This window comes from Gorilla gorilla, chromosome 17 (genome assembly GCF_029281585.2).
Source record: "Gorilla gorilla gorilla isolate KB3781 chromosome 17, NHGRI_mGorGor1-v2.1_pri, whole genome shotgun sequence".
Classification (NCBI taxonomy): domain Eukaryota; kingdom Metazoa; phylum Chordata; class Mammalia; order Primates; family Hominidae; genus Gorilla; species Gorilla gorilla.
In genome coordinates this window covers 83641584-83661667 of record NC_073241.2, presented here as the reverse complement: position 1 = coordinate 83661667, position 20084 = coordinate 83641584, and the positions used below count along the sequence as shown (strand labels likewise).

The following is a 20084-nucleotide window of genomic DNA, read 5'->3' as shown; positions in this document are numbered from 1 at the left end:
TGTTTAATAGCAGTGACAAGAGTGGACATCCTTGTCTTATTCCTGATCTTAATAGAAAAGTATTTAGTTTTTCCACCATTAAGTATGATGTTAGCAGTGGATTTTTCATAGGTGCCCTTTATCAAGTTGAGGGCATTTCCCTATACCCCTCATTCTATGAATGCTTTATCCTGAATGGGTGTTGGATTTTGTCATATGCTTTTTCCACATCTATTGAAATGACGTGGTTTTGTTGTTTAGTCTATTAAAATTGTGTATTGCAGTAATTGCTAATTCATATGGTAAACCAACCTTGCATTCTGGGATAAATCCCGCTTGGTCATGGTTTATAATCCTTTTTATACATTGCTAGATTTGGTAGGCTGGTACTTTCTTGAAGGTTTTTGCATATACGTAAGAGATACTGGGGTGTAGTTTTATTTTCTTATGATATCTTTATCTGGTTTTGATATCAAGCTAAAATTTGGGAAATGTTTCCTCCTCTTTTATTTTCTGGAATAGTTTGTGAAGGATTTATGTAAAAATTTTTCTTTAAATGTTTGGTCAGATTCACCGGTGAAGCCATCTGAGCATGGGCTCTTTTTGTGGGGATTATTTGGATTACTAATTCAATCTCTGTCTTGTTATAGATAATTAAGATGTGCTATTGCTTCTTAAATCAGTTTCAGTAATTTGTGCTTTTCTAGGACGTTGTCCATTTCATCTAAGCTATCTAATTTGTTGACAATCATTCTTCTCTTACAACCCTTTTTATTTGTATAGGGTCAGTCTTGATTTTCGTTGAGTCTATTCTCTTTTTTTGCGTACATCTAGCTAAACATTTATCAATTCTGTTGATCTTTTCAAAGATACAACTTGTGGTTTTATTAATTTTCTTATTTTTCTATTCACAATTTCATTACTTTCTACTGTAATCCTTATTATTTCCTGCCTTCTGCTAGCTTTGGGTTTAGTTTGCTCTTCATTTTCTAGTTTCCTAAAATTAAAGGCTAGGTTATTGATTTCAGAACTTCTTTTTTTAAAAAATATAGACATTTACAACTATAAATTTTCCTCTAAGCACTGCTTTTGCAGCATCCCATAAGTTTTGGCATGTTGGGTTTTCATTTTTATTTATCTCAAATTATTCTCTAATTTTTCTTTGACTTAATTTTTCTTCTTTGACTTACTGGTTATTTAAGAATGTTTTAATTTCTACATATTTGGGAATTTCCCAAATTTCTGTTGTTAAAATTTAATTCCATTGTGATGACAAAAATACTTTGTAAAATTTCAATCCTTGAATTTGAGACTTGTTTTATTGCCTGAACGATGGTCTCTCTTGTAGAATGTACCAGATGCACTTGAGAAGAATGTCTATTCTGCTATTTTTAGGAGTGTTCCATAGGTGTCTCTTAGATCTAGTGTTGTTCAAGTCTTCAATATTCTTGCTGATTTTCTTCTGATTGTTTCATTCATTATTGAAGATGACGTGGGCCGGGCACGGTGGCTCACGCCTGTAATCCCAGCACTTTGGGAGGCCGAGGTGGGCGGATCATGAGGTCAGGAGATCGAAACCATCCTGGCTAACACGGTGAAACCCCGTCTCTACTAAAAATACAAAAAATTAGCCGGGCGCAGTGGCGGGCGCCTGTAGTCCCAGCTACTTGGGAGGCTGAGGCAGGAGAATGGCGTGAACCCTGGAGGCGGAGCTTGCAGTGAGCCGAGATTGCGCCATTGCATGCACTCCAGCCTGGGCAACAGAGCGAGACTCTGTCTCAAAAAGAAAAAAGAAAATGACCTATTGAGGTATCTAATTATTATGGTGAAATTATCTATTTCTCCCTCGAGATATGTCCATTTTCCCTTTATGTATTTGGGGCTCTATCATTAGATGAATATACGTTTATAGTTATTACATCTTCCTAACAGGTTAACCCTTTTATCATTGTGATATGTCCCTCTTTATCTCTGCTAATAGTTTTTATCTTAAAGTCTACTTTATTTGATACCAGTAAAGCCACCTCAGCTCACTATGGTTCCATTTACAGGGTGTATCTTTTTCAAACCTTTTACATTCACCTATATGTATCTTTGAATTTAAAGCGTATCTTTTATAGACAGCAAGCATATAGTTGGAACTTGTTTGGGGTTAAAAGAAATACTGTCGACAATCTCTACCTTCTGATTGGCTTGTTTAATCCAGTCACACCTAATGTTACTGTTACATGGTTGTATTTATGTCTGCCATATTCAGTCACACCTAATGTTATTGTTATGTGGTTGTATTTATGTCTGTCATTTTTCCTGTATTTTAAAAATTTATTTTGTTTTCTGTATGTCTCATGACTATTTTGTTCCTCTGTTCTTTTACTATCTTCTTTTGTATTAAGTAGGTTTTGTCAAGTGTATCATCTTTAATTCCTTTAATAATTTTTTGAACTACATTTTTTGGTTATTTTCTTAGTAATAACTATAGGGGCTACAATATATTTTAATTCATCAGAATCTACTGCAGATGTATACAAACTTAATTCCAGTAAGATATAAAAGCTTTACTTCTATATGGTTCCAGTCCCTTCCCCAACATTTTGTGCTGTTTTTTGTTGCACATATTATGTCTATATATGTTACAAATCAAATACCATATTGTTATAATTATTGCTTTATATAGTATCTTTTAAAGAACTTAATAGGAGAATACAAACATACTTCAAGATATTTCTATCTTACCCATCTAAATACACATATATATCCGTAAGAATACATCTATATAGAAATGTAGCTTTAGAAATATATTCTTTCTTATTTACCGTTTCTGGTTCTCTTCATTGGTTTCTGTGGATTTGAGTTACTATCTGCTGTTATTTTTTTTATTCACATATAGCTTTATTTCCATCCCCCTCTGTTGTGTTTATTGTCAATTATATTTATACATGTTATAAGCCCAATAAAATGTTATATTGTTTTAGGAAATTGTCTTTAATCAGTTAATAGACGAAAGGGGAAGAAATATGTAATTATACTGTATTGTAACATTAGCTACATACTATTGTTACTGTAACTCTTTATTTGTAAGGATTTGACTTACTATTTTGTGTCTCTTCCTTTCGCCTGCAGAACTTCCCTTTAGTATTTTTTGTAAGGCAGGACTACTACCAATAAATTCTCTGTTTTTCTTTATCTCAGAATGTCTTTGTTTAACCTTTATTTTTGAAAGATAACTTAGCTGGATATAGAATTCTTTTGTGGTAGCTTTTTTTCTTCAGCTCTTCAAACGTCATTTACTTCCTTTTGGCCTCCATTGTTTCTAATGGCATGCCAGCTGTCAGTCTTATTATGGTTCCCTTCTATGTAATGCCTTTTTTTTTTAACTGCTTTCAAGACTTTATTTTTATTTTCATGTTCAGAATTTTGACTATGATATATCTGGAGGTGGATGTTTTTCCACCTATACTGCTTAGAATTCAATGAACTTCTTGAATGTAGTATTTTCCTACAAATTTGTAGAAATCTTAGTCATTATCTTATTTCTATTTTTTTTTTTTGCATATTTTTCTTTTTCTCTATCCTTTCTTGTTTTTAGAGACGGGTCTCACTCTCTTATCCAGGCTGGAGTGCAGTGTCTGTTCTTTCCTTCTGGTACTCTCAAAATGTGTATGTTGATGTGTTTAATGGCATATCACATTTCTCTGAGGCACTGTTTATTTTTCTACCTTTTTTTTTTTCCTGCTTTCGTTAGTTCTCTGAACATATTTACAATCATTGCTTTGAGCTTTTTTTTTTTGTTTTTTTTTTTTATGGAGTCTCACTCTGTCGCCAGGCTGGAGTGCAGTGGCACGATCTCGGCTCACTGCAACCTCTGCCTCCTGGGTTCAAGCGATTCTCCTGCCTCAGCCTCTCAAGTAGCTGGGATGACAGGCACATGCCACCACGCCCAGCTAATTCTTGTATTTTTAGTAGAGACGGGGTTTCACCATGTTGGCCAAGTTGGTCTCGATCTCTTGACCTCGTGATCCGCCTGTCTCGGCCTCCCAAAGTGCTGTGATTACAAGAGTGAGCCACTGCGCCCGTCCAAATTTTTTACATGATAATTCCAACATCTTTATATGATAAGACCCCCTAAAATGTAGTTTCTCCTGCTTGCTGTTTTTCCTAAGTCACATTTTGATGTTTCTTTGCATGACTCACAGTTTTTTGTTTAAAACAACGTTTTAGGTAAAATGGTGTAGCAACTCTGGATACTGACTCCATCCACCCATCCTGGGTTTGTGGTTGTTTGGTCATTTGTTCATCTGTTTGGTGATTTGGCTGGACTAATTCTGTGAAGTCTATTTCCCCCGAGTCTGTAGCCTCTGATACCTCTGCTCTGACTTTTTACTTGCGGTTGTCTTTTAGCCTGACCTCCTATGGATCACTCCTTGGTCAACATAAGCCATTTTGTGGTAATTTTTACCCTCTACTGTCAAATATGTATGTGGATGGAAGACTGCTTTTGTAATTCAGGGATTTTTGTGGTTTTGCTCTGGATTTAGCCAGGGACTGGTAGCTTGGAAGTTTTGTCACCAGTCACTCCTCAGAGGGTGCAGCCTTCAACATACACAGTCTTCCAGACCCAGCTATGAGTATATTTTATTTTAAAGTGGATAGAATATATTATTTTCCAGTCAGTGATGCATTACAGGTTGTACTATACTTATGTCCCTGAGTCAGTAAGGCATCGGCTCTTTGCTAATCAATCTGAATGTGGCTTGGGGAATACTTACAAGTCTGCACTACATCTTGCTCTGACTGGTACTGAGTAGGCAGAGCCGGTGCATAAACACAGTCTTCCAGACCCCAGAGATGAGTGTGCTCTTAGTGGGCCACTTTAGCTGTATGTTTCCCTGCTTCTCTCTGTTAAACTTCTGGCTGGTCGTCTTTGTTTCTTTGATGCTATTAGTTTTATGCAGCTATTGGCCTTCTAATTGTTCACCAACAAAAAATAATTTCTGCCTTACAGCCATATAATATCACTGTAATTTGTACTTTTCTTACCTTTACAAAGTGACTGGAAAATGCAAGATTAGCCACTGAATGGACACCCTAAGCCAGGGGTTGGCAAAGTTTTTCAGTAGAGGGACAGACAGTAAATACTTTAGGCTTTGCAACCCATATAGTCTCTTGCAACTACTCAATTCTGTCATTATAGCACAAGAGCACCCAGAGCTAACACATAAATGAATGAGTGTGGCTATGTTTCAATAAAACATTACAGTTGACCCTTGAACAATGTGGGAATTAGGGGTGCCAACCCACCGTACAGTCAAAAATCCCATTATAACTTTTGACTCCCCAAAAACTTAATTACTAATAGCCTACTTATAGAAAAATGAATTTTGAAATAATGTATTTATTGCAGTGCATATTTAAATAAACCTTGCTAGTTCCAATTGAATATTAATATATTGAATTGCTGATAGTACCTTCAAGTTTTCTTCATTGCTGTTTGCTAAATTAGCCTACCTTTATGCTTTGATAGTATTATATTTTCAGCTTAGACTAAACTTTTTAAGCTTTGAATATTCTTTATTTTGTTAACTGTAGATATTGTGTTGAAGGGATAATTCCAGAATCAGCAGCTAAACTATCTGATTTCCTCTACCAAACTGGAGACAGAATTACATGGGATAAATCATTGCAAGTGTATAATATGCTACACAGGATTGATTCGGTAATTTGTTGTTTAATACTGGACTTCTAGAACATTAATATATTTTTAGTTTATACCTTAGTGAGTTGATTAAAACTATGTTATGTAGACACAGTATTTTATAGTTTCAAATTGACTTGAAGTCTTTATAAAAGCTTTAAAACTTCCCTACTTTCCAAGAGTTTAATTCCAATTAGCTTTATTCTACTTGTAAATGCATATTACATTTTGAATCTGGTAAGCTCTCCTGCAATGTGTGACATTTGTTATAAAGGAACAGAACTCAGGGATTCACCTCCATTACATGGAAAACAAAGGTTAAGTATGCCTTATTGATGGGAAGTCTGTAGACTTATTTTAGTCATATTACATCAGATATTAGGAAACTTACAATCATGGCAGAAGGCGAAGGGGAAGTAAGCACATTTTACCATGGCAGAGCAGGAGAGAGAGGGAGCAAAGGGGGAGATGCCACACATTTTTAAACCACCAGACCTCGTGAGAACTCACTCACTATCATGAGAACAGGAACAATGCAGACATATACCATAAGGACTTAAAGAACAAACGGCATATAATGTTTAAGAGTAGGTGTATGAGTCCGCTCTCATACTGCTATGAAGAAATACCCAAGACTGGGTAATTTATAAAGGAAAGAGGTTTCATTGACACACAGTTCTGCATTGGTGGGGAGGTCTCAGGAAACTTATAATCATGGTAGAAGGCAAAGGAGAAGCAGGCACCTTCTTCACCGGGCAGCAGGAGAACAGCATGGGGGAAACCACCCCCATGATCCAATTATCTCCACCTGGTCCTGCCCTTGACATGTGGGGATTACAATTCAAGGTGGGATTTGGGTGGGGACACAGAGCCAAACCACATCAGTAAAGATAAAGTAAGGAAATAACATTATATAGAAGGTTGAAGTTTAGGAACACTTTCAAATACATTATCTCAGTTAAATAGATATAAAGAGAGAGAATAAAAACAAAGAGAAAACAAAAATGTAATTGGAGTAGAAAGCTGAGAGAAGAGAGAATGTGAGAGGCAAGTATGGTTTACAGAGAAACAGAAGAAAGGATCAGTATGAGGTAAGAGCAGAATGAAAGCTCAGGAGGAGAAAAAATGAATGAAATGACAGGAATAATGATACATGGTGAAAAGAGGTTGCATTAGTCTGTTTCCACACTGCTCTAAAGAACTACCTGAGACTGGGTAATTTATGAAGAAAAAAGGTTTAATTGACTCACAGTTCTATAGGCTTCACAGGAAGCATGACTGGGAGGCCTCAGGAAATTTACAGTCATGGCAGAAGGTGAAGGGGAACACCTTGGCATGAAGTAACAGGTAACTCTTCTGTTACCATGGCAGAACAGGAGAGAGGGAACTAAGAGGGAGATACCACACACTTTTAAACCATCAGATCTCATGAGAACTCACTCACTATCATGAGAACAGCAATTGGGATGTCTGCCCCATGATCTAATCACCTCCCACCAGGCTGATCCTCCAATTCAAAATGATATTTGGGCAGGGACACAAATTCAAACCATATCACAAGTAGAAACAAGGATGAAGAAGTGGGATAAGTGATTCCAAACTTTGGTCCAGCACACTATAGATATCTCATTTATTTATTAAGGCCATGATAAAAATAACTACCTGGGGCTGAGCGCGGTGGCTCACACCTGTAATCCCAGAACTTTGGGAGGCAGAGGCGGGTGGATCACCTGAGGTCAGGAGTTTGAGACCAGCCTGGCTAACATGGTGACAGCGATTCTACTAAAAATACAAAAAATTAGCCAGGCGTGGTTGCATGCGCCTGTGACCCCAGCTACTCGGGAGGCTGAGGCAGGAGAATCACTTGAACCTGGGAGGCAGAGGTTGCACTGAGCCAGGATCATGCCATCGCACTCCAGCTTGGGCAACAAGAGTGAAACTCCATCTCAAAAATAAATAAATAAATAAATAAATAAATAAATAAATAAATAACCACCTGGAGGGATGGGGGGATGATTCTCCTCTCTTCCATTAATGTATTAAAATTCATTCTCCATTCCAGTTGTTTGTGTTTTCTCCATCTTAGGAAATCTGTTTTGGGGGGAATCCTGACTTTGTTCCATACTCTCCCAGACTGATGTTTATGTTCTTTTGACTAATTAATTCACTTGACAAATACTTCACAAAATACTTCACAAATACTTCACACTTCACAAATACTTTTTGAGCAACTATTGTGAACTCCATACTGTTTCAGTTCACTAGGGACACATAAGGGAAGAAGACAGAAATTGTCCCTGCTTTCACAAAACTTACATTATCATCAGAAGAGACATAATAAACAAATAAACAATTTTTTAAAACTTACCAGATAATGAAGGCTAGGATTGGTAAGAATAAGTGTTATGTAGGATAATAGTATAGGCAATAACCAGGAGAAGCTAATTTATAGCTAGAGAACTGGGAAAGGCCTCTCTGAGTGAGACACATTAGAAACCTGGGTAACAAAATGGAGGTTAGGGAGACAGACAAGCAAAGATCTGGGAGACAGTAGCAGACACAGGGTAAAGCAAATGCAAAGGCCTTGAGGTAGAAAGAGTTTGGCAGTGTTTAATCAAGAGATAAACAAAGTCTGTGGGGTTTGACCATAAAAAGCAAGGAGAAGAGTGGTTAAGAGGTGAGAGGTTAGGCTGGGATCAGATTCTGCAAGAGTCTCAAAGGTCAGGGGGAGAAGTTTTGCTCTACGTTCAGTGGGAAGCCATTGGTGTGTTTTAAGCAGGGAAGTGACTGATTTGATTTACACTTTTAAGAGACAGCTGCTGAAAGGAGCATGGAGTATAAGGAGGTAAGAAATAAATCAGCAAAAACAGTTATGAGGCTACGAAATCAGCAAAAAGTTATGAGGCTATGAGAGTAATCTAAATGAGACATTATGGTGGCTTGTGCAAGGGTGGTAGACGTGGAGAGGGAGGTAAGTCAGGGAGCCCAAAGATATATAGAGTCAATAGGGCTTACTGATGCAGGGAGAGAGGAATCAGATAAGTCTTCTAAAACTGGATTGTGATGAAATTGCACAAATAAAGTTCCTTTGGGAAATTCATTGAACTACATACTTAAAATAGGTGAATTCATGGTATGTATATTATACTCAATAAGCTGTTTTTAAAAATGAGTCCTAGATTTTTGGCTAATAATAACTTTATTTAAAAGAGATGAGAATGTGAATGATGGAATAAAACTAATTTTTATGATTTTCACAAATGATTGCATTTGTAAAATTTCAGATCACTAGGCCTTTAGTTCTTTAAAGTCTCCAACCTGCATTTCATTTATCAAAGCAAACAAAAATAAGTAAATAAATAAATAAATATCCCACATATCTGCCATCATATTATCATTTATTTAGAACTCTGTAATTTTACCTACTTTTATTAAACTCATCTTAAAATCTAGGAGAGAAGAGTTATAGAAAAGCCCATGAAGGTAAATCTGTTTGATCTTGTAGAAAGTCCTTGATCTTCATCTTGTAAATCAGTTTTATTTTGTAGAGAGGAAGTTCCTATCCACAGAAAACACATGTCCATGATCTTCTTGGGATTTGAACATTCAGTTTGAGAACCACTGGGCATCACAAATGAAAATCCAAAAATTTAACTATTTCATTCATCTTTGTATGATACTAATCATACAGTTTGATTAGCACTTCAGATATTTCTTTTTTTGAGACAGAGTCTCGCTCTGTCACCCCAGGCTGGAGTGCAGTGGCACAATCTCGGCTCACTGCAAGCTCTGCCTCCCAGGTTCACGCCATTCTCCTCCCTCAGCCTCCCAAGTAGCTGGGACTACAGGTGCCCGCCACCACGCCCGGCTAATTTTTTGTATTTTTAGTAGAGACAGAGTTTCACCGTGTTAGCCAGGATAGTCTCGATCTCCTGAACTTGTGATCAGCCTGCCTCTGCCTCCCAAAGTGCTGGGATTACAGGCGTGAGCCACCGCACCCAGCCCAGATATTTCTATTGTTGTTGCAAGTCATATGTTATAATAGAAAGAATACTAGACGTGACATCCAAAAACCTGAAAACAAATTCAGAGAGATTATGTGACTTATTCAAGGATAATGCAGCCAATATGTGATAGAACCAGGACTCGTACCTGGTCTCCTAATTCTAAATTAGAATTATTTTCCCTTTCTGTAAAGATTTGTAGTATTCATCTCCAGGAGTATGTTTTATTTACTTATTTATTTTTATAATTATTATTCTTTTTAGAGATAGGGTCTCACTCTCTTGCCCAGGCTAGGGTGCAGTGTTGTGATCAAAGCTCACTCTAGCCTCAAACTCTTGGGCTCAAGTGATCATCCTACCTCAGCCTCCCAAGTAGCTGGAATTACAGGCATGTGCCACCATGCCTGGTCAAGGATGTGTCTTAACTGCCTCCTCTTCATAAAATTTGGGGGGGAAACAATACAAAGAATAGATATTAAGTAACGGTTGTTATCTTTACGGTTTGATTTGTTGCAGGACACATTCATATGTCATACCATTACACAAAGTTTTGCCATGGGCTCCATTTCCCCTCGAGACTTTATCGACTTAGTGTACATCAAGCGCTATGAAGGAAATATGAACATTATCAGTTGTAAGTTCAAACATTTTGCCCATATCTTGGAATTACTGCGAGCCATTAATAAATGTTTTCCCTTTATTCACAGCTTCAAAGAAATTATATTTTAATTATTTCCTTTTTAAATTTACTTAGTGGGATCAGCAATTAGACGTATCAGGTAGATATGCCTAGTGACACTCTGAAGGTGCCATTTATATAATGGTCAATGTTTGCAACATCTCTTAGACTTTTGCAGCATATATCCTGTAGCACTGAGTATAGATAGATACTTGTAGCCTAAAATTTTGGGTATACATTTTTTAAATCCTAAGAAACAAAATTAATTGGCAGATATAATTTTATATTTGAATTGCTTGTAATGCACATATCCAGTAACTGATAAAACTTAAAGAAATTTCCACTAGATGGCTCTTTACATAAATGTGCTTTTATTTCTTTTAGAAACTGCGGGTTTTGATATATCCCTATCCCCACTCCCAAATATGTCATTCTGTAAAATGCAAATGTGTAATCATTTTCTAACTTGCATTATTGCTGAGAACATACCATTTCATACCATACGGATCTATGGACTCAGATAACTTAAGATAACTCATGGTGAAGGAACTTTGGTATCACAGTGGCATAGAGCCCGTTTTTCTCTATAATTTGAATAAATTTCACCATTTCTACTTGGGACCAGGGACAACTACGTTTCGTTAATTATTATTTCCCAACAAGATTTCAGTTCCTCCAAGATATCTTTAGTACTCTACATTTCAGAGTTCAGACTAAGTCATAGCACTCATTCAAACCAGTTAGCTCTTTCTGCAGCATACCACTAAGGGCTGATGTTCATAATATTCATATATATTTAGTTGTCTCATTTTTGAAATGAGGGCACATATAATGTATTCACTGCCTACAACATAAAATAGTTTGTCTGAACAGATCATAGATCTGTTATTTTCCACATTTTGAAAGCAGACCATTTCTATATAATTATTAGTGATCAGAGGGAAGCTAAAAAAAGAAGTAGAGGTTAAAATCAACAACTAGAGGTAATCAACCACGTGGTGCACAAATCACTACTGAATTTGCTTTTAAAAGTTTCCATTGAATGAATTTTCAATCAGTACTCATAGTTTTCTTAACATTTCTTTTTTTTTTATCCTGCCCTGCACCTTGCTTTAAGCTAAATATTTTGCTTGCATTATCTCACTAGTGAGGAAACTGAAGTTCATGGAAATCAAGCAGTTAAGAAAGTAAGTTACATAGCTAATAAGCAGGTAACCCAGAATTAAAACTCAGATCTGATTTTCCAAAATAAGTGCTAACTACCACACCATATGCTTCATAAAAGACCCATACCTGTTTGTAGACTACAACAGATTTTTTTAAAGAAGACAAGCATAATTTCCATATTTCAAACAGGGAAAAAATCTTTTATAATAAGATCACTCTGGCAGTACTATTACAGGCTCTGTTAAGATAATGATATAAGTCATAAAAATGGAAAATTCATTCAACAACTCTAGTCTCCTTAGTGTTTTACATTGTATTTCCCATGGAATTGATTTGCTTTATGTTAAAATCATATCAGAAAATCCATCTTCTCTGACAAGAGCAGGATTCAGTTGCACAGAATAAACAAATATATCTTTTAAAATATTTTTAGAAGAGTATATATATTATCATAAATTAAATCATAAACCACCCCCCTCTGCATTCACATAGAATACAGATACTAGGTTGCATAATTCTAAAATAAACTCTATTGATTTTGAGTTAGAGTTTGAAGTTAGCTACAGGGAATTGCAGAAGGAAGCATTTTAAAGTATCTTTATTGACAGACCATCTAACTACTTCGAATATTTTATTTAAAAAAAAAATGATTAACACAAAAATCTATGAACCCAGGACCCTAGTAGAATAGTTTTCACCCAAAGCCAGTTAACAGTTTTCACTCAAACCCAGTGAGATTTAAGTTAGTTATCAGCATTAACTATTTTCTGAGATTTGAGCTATCTTTTGCTTCAAATCTCAGAAAATAGTTCAATGATACTTTTAACCATTTTTCTTGTATACAGAAGTTGACGGCATCTTTAGAAATAACTAGCAGGAAAAAGTTTAAGAGGACAATAGTGCTGATACTGGTATTTTCTCAATTTTGGCTTCATATGTGCAAATACACATTCACATATATAAAACTAATGTTAATGCTATTAACTAACTTAAATGCTATATTATATGTTTCTAAAAATATGCTGCTGGAAAGTTTTTCCTCTTTGTGAATAGGTTTCATTTTAATTTTTTTAAATCTCTTAGTTAAAAGTGTGGATTTTCCAGAATATCCTCCATCTTCAAATTATATCCGCGGTTATAACCATCCTTGTGGCTTTGTATGTTCACCAATGAAAGAGTAAGTGTTGTTTGCACTTATTTATTTTAACAGGTTTTTTTAGTTCAACTTGTGATTTAGTTTAAGATTGCTGGCTCATCAGTAGAAATATGTAGCAGCATATTCTGTTGCGGGAAAAAACTGCCCCTGAATATGATTTTTAAAATAACTTCTTATAATCATTTTCATTTTAAGTATAATCAGAATGGATACTTCCCTATAAAGTATGATCTGAGGTTTCTGAGAACAGTCAAACACACACAAACATTTCCCAGCAGTTAAGCTTCCTTGATGTTTTCTATTTCTCCATTAGAGTCATTTCTGTAAATTATTAAGGAACTTTTGTGAATTAAAAATAAACTTTCCTAGAATTATAGCACACTTACATTTATCAGTAATGAATGTTTTACTTTGAATGAATTCTTCCCAATGGACTACCTACTAAGAGCAGATACCTGCAAAATGAGATCCAGTAGGTACATTCAGATAAAAAGAAAAGCCGAAGAAATCAGAGATGAGTCACTGCCTAAAGGTGGCCTTGGGATAAAATGGCAGCATAAAATATACTTATTTTGTAAAAGCATATACTCAAATTCAATGTATATCATTTCACAAGTTCCTTAAATTTTAATGTTTGCTAAATGATCTTTTTATTAAGTAAAAGATATTGGCATGTGATAACAGATGTATTGGTCAGATATAAATGTCTCAGTACAAAAAAAAAATGTATGTGAAGGAAGCCCAAATGAAATTAAATTTTGGACCTGTATTCCTTAACATGTCCTCTACTGAACTGGAAAACTAAAAAACCTCACAATTATTCACGTTAATGTATACGATTGTTGATGCAGATAATAATAATAACAATGTATGGTCTTTCTACCCATTTGTCAATTTTGAATCTATGGCCAAGACTTTATTCTCCATAGCAGGAGAAAACAAAACAAATGAAGGGTAATTACTCCAATTCAGCAAGGTAAATCAACTGCTGGCACGGACTAGAGTTGGAAAATTACACAGCTTAAAGTGTGCTTCACAGGCCAAGTCCCCTTCTTGCACCTTGTCAATGTAGAAGTGCACTCCAGTAAATATTAGAAAGGCTTTCTCATATGTGTAAAGCCATTGTAAACACAAATAAAGATTTAAGACCATACAAACTACTAGTAAGAACAGTAGTTCCCCCATTTATCCATGGAGATACGTTCCATGACCCCAAGTAAATGCCTAAACCCATGGATAGTACCAAACCCTATGTATACACCATGGTTTTTTTAATCTCATAATCAAGAGGGCTACTAAGTGACTAATGAGTGGGTGGCCTATACAGCCTGAATACACTGGTAAAGGGATGATTTCACATCCTGGGTGGGACAGAGCAGGACGGTGTAAGATTTCATCACATTACTCAGAACAATGTACAATTAAAAGCTTATGAATTTTTCTTATTTCTGGAACAGGTTGACCTTGGGTAAATGAAACTGCAGAAAGTGAAACAGAGTATAAGAGGGAACTACTCTGTTCTCGGTGTAGCCATTTGAGGCACTGTAAAAATAGTATAAACCCTGCATAGAGAAAAGTATAAGAAAATGGACGCTCACACTATTTGTTGGAAGGGTAGTCTCCCTTGAAAATTTTATAAAACTATATTCTCTCTTGCACATTTTTAAGTTGACATTAAAATTTTTCATAGGGATTACATTGATGAAAAGTAAATTACATTGATGAAAAGTACAATTCCCAGCATGCGCTAAACATTGACATTTTTTAAAAAGCGGTTATACCATCCTTATAAACGTATCCAGTAGATTATAAATACCATAACTTGAAACCCACCATTAAATTATTCATTTCAAAATAAATACAACTTTTAACAGTCAGAAACTTTACATCATTCCTTTCCTCCTTGAACTCAGATTTTTATTTTTCCCTCATATAATTTTATTCTAATAGAATATATTTTATGCTTTGAATTCTTTCGTAGTCATCCTAATTCTCTGTAAAAATGACATGTGTTTAAAGTTTTAAAATGTGTTTTATTTCCTATGACCATACTATCTAACAATTAAAAATATATATATGCCTTCTGGATTAAGTTGTTATCATTATATATTGATCAAAATTAAAAATGTTTGTATACAAATATTAAACATAATGCAAACTGTTATTAGAAACACATATTTTATTATTAGCAAAACTGAAATAGCACTTACTATGTGCTAGGCACTGTTATAAACAATTTGTATATATTGACTCATTTGATCTTCAAAGTAACCCCATAAAGTAGGTAGTGTGACTACGCCCAATGGGCAGGAAAGAAAGTGGAAGCCCAAAGAGATTAACTATCTGAAGGTTACATATAGGTAATAGCAAAGCTCGGTTTCAAACCAAGGCAGACTAGTTCCTGAGTCCACACTTTTAACCATTACACTCATTTCATTTAACTGTGGGTGTATATTACTGAAAAATAAGACAGCATTCAATATCAAGTGTACTACTGCTTTCATTTTAAGAAAATCGAAGAAAATTTATTAACATAAATGTGTTGAAATGGAGAGAGTATAATTCCAGCACTGTCATTCAATTAAATAATTTTTCATTTAATAATAAATAAAAATAAAATTTGAGAATTATATAAAAATATTTTTATTTTATTTTTATATAAAAAATTTATGAATTATATACCATAAATTATGTAGTGACCTATCATCAAAAAATGTTTATCATTAAAAAAAGACCTGGCCAAGCACAGTGGCTCACACCTGTAATCCCAGCACTTTGGGAGGCTGAGGCGGGTGGATCACCTGAGGTCAGGAGTTCGAGATCAGCCTGGCCAACATGGTGAAACCCCATCTCTACCAAAAATACAAAAATTAGCCAGGCATGGTGGCACAGGCCTGCAGTCCCAGCTCCTCGGGAGGCTGAAGCAGGAGAATCGTTTGAACCCAGGAGGCGGGGCTTGCAGTGATCCCAGATCACTCCACGGCACTCCAGCCTGGGTGACAGAGTGAGACTCTGTCTCAAAAGAAAAAAAAAAAAAAAAAAGACCTGTCAGCTGACAACTCAATTAGATCCTTAAGTTTTACTGAAAAAAAAAAAAAAATGGCATGACTTGGAAAAGAATTTTTTCTCAACTCGCCACTAATCAGATTTTCCCTTTAGCATCTCAAAGATTTTTATATACCAAGGTAAAGCACCATAGTACCATTTAGTGTGGATAACAGGTATGCCTTTGTTGTATAAAGCAAGAGAAGGGCGATTTTGAACAGGCTGATAGGAAAGAAAAAGCCCACATCTCCAACAGAGACATATTTACAGATCTGATTAAGGAAAAAATGCATATGGAAGTTAGAGATTGGAAAATTTATTCTCTTAAAAGTATTCACCCTTTCTGACCCCAGTGTGAAGATCAATGGGCTAGAATATAAAATACCACTTAGAGTGCAGTTTGGAATTAACGTGTCAAAAACCTTAATGCACAAAACTTTGACCTAGAAATTATAAGTATTTATAAAAGTGTAAATGGGGCTGGGTGAGGTGGGTCACACCTGTAATCCCAGCATTTTGGGAGGCCGAAGTGGGAGGATTGCTTGAGGCCAGAAGCTTGAGACTGGCCTTGGCAACATAATGAGACCCTGTCTCTTTAAAAAAAATTTAAAATCTAGCCAGGCATGATTGGGCACACCTGTAATCGCAGCCACTCAGAAGACTGAGGCTGGAGAATCGCTTAAATTCAGGAGTTCGAGGCTGCAGTGAACTAGAATCACGTCACTGCACTCCAGCCTGGGCAACAGAGTAAGACCCTGTCTCAAAAAAAGCAGCATAAATGGATACATTACAAAGATATTTTATTGCAGCTTTACTTACAGTAGCCAAAAGTGAGAAACAACCTAAATGATAGTCAATAAAAGGACTGTTAAATAGAAAATGAAATACTGTCTGTAGCCATGAAAAACAGTTAAGTAGATTGTATCTACAGACACAGAAGGAAGTTCATGGTATCCTATTAAGATAAAAATAAAACTAGTTGCAGAAAAATATCTCCATTAAAAAATAAAACTATATTTATACATGTGGGGAACATATTCATTTATGTACATATGTATGCTGTTTTTGTATATATATAGAGAGAGAGAGAGAAAGACAGTCAACACGAAAATATAACAATTAAAACTGTAAACTGATTATCTCTGGGAAACAGGATAAGGGAAATGAGGGAGGGAAAATTTTCTTTAATTATGAAAAATTTATATTGTTTAAATTTTCATAATAAGCATACATTACTGTTAGAATTTTTTAAAGTCAATAAAATGACAAAAAGGAAATGGTGCCTAAAACTCAAGATTTTAAGAAATATTCTAGCCACTTAATATTTTTAAGTACAGTTTTTAAGTATGTCAACGGTGAATAAGATAAGAATCCTGCTCTCCAAAAACCTGTAAAGTCAGTAGTTAAATCTAAAAATTTCTTATCTTTTTTTAACTCTTCTTTTGCTTACAGAAACCCAGCATATTCCAAACTAGTGATGTTTGTCCAGACAGAAATGAGAGGAAAATTGTCCCCATCAATAATTGAAAAAACCATGCCTTCCAACTTAGTAAACTTCATCCTCAATGCAAAAGATGGAATAAAGGCACACAAAACTCCATCAAGACGTGGATTTCATCATAATAGTCATTCATGATACCAAGAGAAGAAATGAGGCCATTCTGCTATAAAATCATGTGTAGTAGTTATTGCTGTTTACTTCTAAGTCAACACACATAAATAATACTGTTAAACTATTCTAGACAGTATTCTTGTACACATGGCTGAAGATAGTTCATAAAAATAAGAACTCATAGTTGTACAAGAATATGGCATTAAATACAGTTTTTAATCTCACATAAGAATGATGTTAAATAAAAGTGTTATTAGTATATTTTTATCTTTTGCTTTTGTCCGTGTAAAATCCTCTGTATAAGGACCAATAAGAAAGCAGATACAGTCAGAGGTCAGCATTAACGAAAAGTTAAAATACATTTTAAATTGGTTTTCTTTCACTTACTGCTTAAACTGACAATTGTAGGAAACATGAACATAAAAATTGAAAAGAATTCCACTAAAATGTATGACCAATGACATTTAGAATTTTAAATGCAATTAGTCATCAAACAATTTCTGGTGTGGCCAAGATGCAATAGCCCATTCCTCCCAAGTCTTTCCTCTTAAAACTTAAAGACCCTGCACATAACACAACAAACAAGCATAGGAAAACTCAAGCATAGGTGGAAAGAATGCATCAAGCTATCTATGGACGTTGGGACTTAAGGAATGACATTCAGTGAGTTCTCTGGGTTTCCTTATTGCCTCCCACATATCCCAGGTGGGAAAGAAACACACACACATGCACACACACACACACACACACACACAACTGCACGCATGAAAAGCCTTCTCCTCTTAGTCATAGGACCAGGTGCCTAACAGAACAAAACACTTTTTTATAATGCCCACCCTACACCAGCCAAGCATCAACCTACAAACCATCCCCATGGTTTCAGTGTGGCAGAGCAAGGAGACACTTTTCCATCCTACCCACCCCCGTCCCACGGAAGCAGATGGTGGTGCCCTGACACACCCCTATCCCATGGTGTCTACAAAGCTGCAGGGAGCTAATCTCCCATCTTCTACCTGGCAGATGCAGACAGCACTGATTGCCCTTCCAGGTGATGTAGACTGACCAAGCAGGGAGCTGATTTCTATCTTCCACTCAGCAGAAGCAGGAGGTAACATAGGCAGTATGAGTGAAGTCCAGAGACAAAGACAGCTTCCACCCCCAGCTGGCAGCAACGAGACTTAACCAATGTCTTAGTCCATTTTCTGGGGCTATAACAATACCACAGGTTGTATAAATTATAAAGAAAAGAAGTTTATTTAGTTCACAATTCTGGAGACTGGGAAGTCCAAGAGCGTGGTACCGACACCTGGTGAGGGCCTTCTTGCTACATCATAACATGGTGGAGGGCATCACATGACATGAGGGTAAGAGCAAGAGAGAGCTCACTTTTATAACAAAGCCACTTCTGTGATAATAACATTAATCCATTCATAAAAGCAGAGGGACATTCAACCCATAGCAGCTAGGTAGTGCAAAGAAAGGCTAGTGACCAGGGAGCTTCACTACCCTCTCCCACCCCTACTCCCACCCCTGGAGTCATCAAGGCTCAGCAGGATGCTAAGCCTCCATCCCCACCCTGCATCAGGGTGTAGTGGGAACAGTGACCCACCAAAAAAATGTCCATGTCACATCCCTGGAACTTGTGAATCTGACCTAATTTGGAAAAAGGGTCTTTGCAAAGATAATTAAAGACCTCAAGATGAGATCACCCTGGATTATCCTGGTGGCCCTAAATCCAAAAACAAATGTCCTTATAAGAGATACATAGAGGATAGAGACATGGAGAAGAGGAGAAAGCCATGTGAAGACAGAGGTAGAGACTGGAGTTTTACAGCCACAGCCCAGGAACACTTGGAGCCACCAGAAGCTGGAAGAAGTGAAAAAGGATTCTCCCCTAGAGCTTTCAGAGGCAGTGTGGCCCTGCTCTCAGACTTCTGGCCTCCAGAGTTATGAGACAACAAATTTGTCTTTTTAAGCCACTAAATTTGTGGAACTTTGTTATAGTTGCCAAAGGAAACTAATATACCCTCTCTGGTGTTAGCAGGGTTCAGCAGGGATCTAAGCCTCCATTCCCACCTGGGTATCAACAAGGTGAAACAAAGAGGTAGGACACAGGTCTACGCAGCACTCCACTTCCTTGTCACCTCCCCTGTGTCATCAGGTTCCACTGGGGAGGTAAGCTTCCAGTCCCACTGGAAAGCAAAAAGGATGTGCAAATCAGTGCCCTACCTTTGCCAGGAGGATGTCAGCAGGGCCAGAAGGGGAGCTGAACCGCCACCTCACCCATCTGCAATGAGAGGCAGTCTGTGCTCTACTTTTGCCAGAGTGGTGATGGCAGGGCCTAATGGAAGGCTGAACCAACACATCCACCCAGTCCTTATACTACACCTGAACAGCAGGACTGCCTGCTAAAAATGAAGATTAAATAGGATCCAGAGGTCTTCAGAAAGGAAAGAACACTGTAATGGGCAAAAATAAAGTGTTCTCATGAGTATATTAAATCACATTTGATGGGTGACAAAGGTTTAAAAACAATTCAGTGGAACAGCATTTCAGCAAATGGTGTTGGAGCAGCTGGACATTCATAGGCCTTGATCTGACCTTACACTAAGTATGAAAATTTACTTAAAATGGAATATGGAGTTACATGCAAAATATAAAACTATAAAATATTTAGAAGAAAAACACAGGATAAAGTTTTCAGAACCTACAACTAGGCAGAGTTATTAGACTTGACACCAAAAGCATGA

The 20084-nt window shown here is 36.4% G+C and overlaps 1 protein-coding gene across 5 annotated transcripts in view; it reads left to right on the top strand.

Moving 5' to 3' along the window:
- STARD6 (StAR related lipid transfer domain containing 6) overlaps positions 1-17595 on the top strand; it is a 30493-nt gene extending 12898 nt beyond the window's left edge. For 4 of the 5 annotated variants that reach the window (XM_019014279.4, XM_019014278.4, XM_019014282.4 and 1 more), the window contains exons 6-9: positions 5566-5692; positions 10192-10309; positions 12605-12698; positions 17175-17595. In XM_019014279.4, coding sequence (XP_018869824.1) covers positions 5566-5692; positions 10192-10309; positions 12605-12698; positions 17175-17358 — 523 coding nt within the window. In that variant the 3' untranslated portion in view covers positions 17359-17595. The remainder of the gene's footprint in view (positions 1-5565; positions 5693-10191; positions 10310-12604; positions 12699-17174) is intronic. The other variant, XM_055368161.2, reaches the window with a different exon arrangement.
- Positions 17596-20084: the final 2489 nt, after the last annotated feature.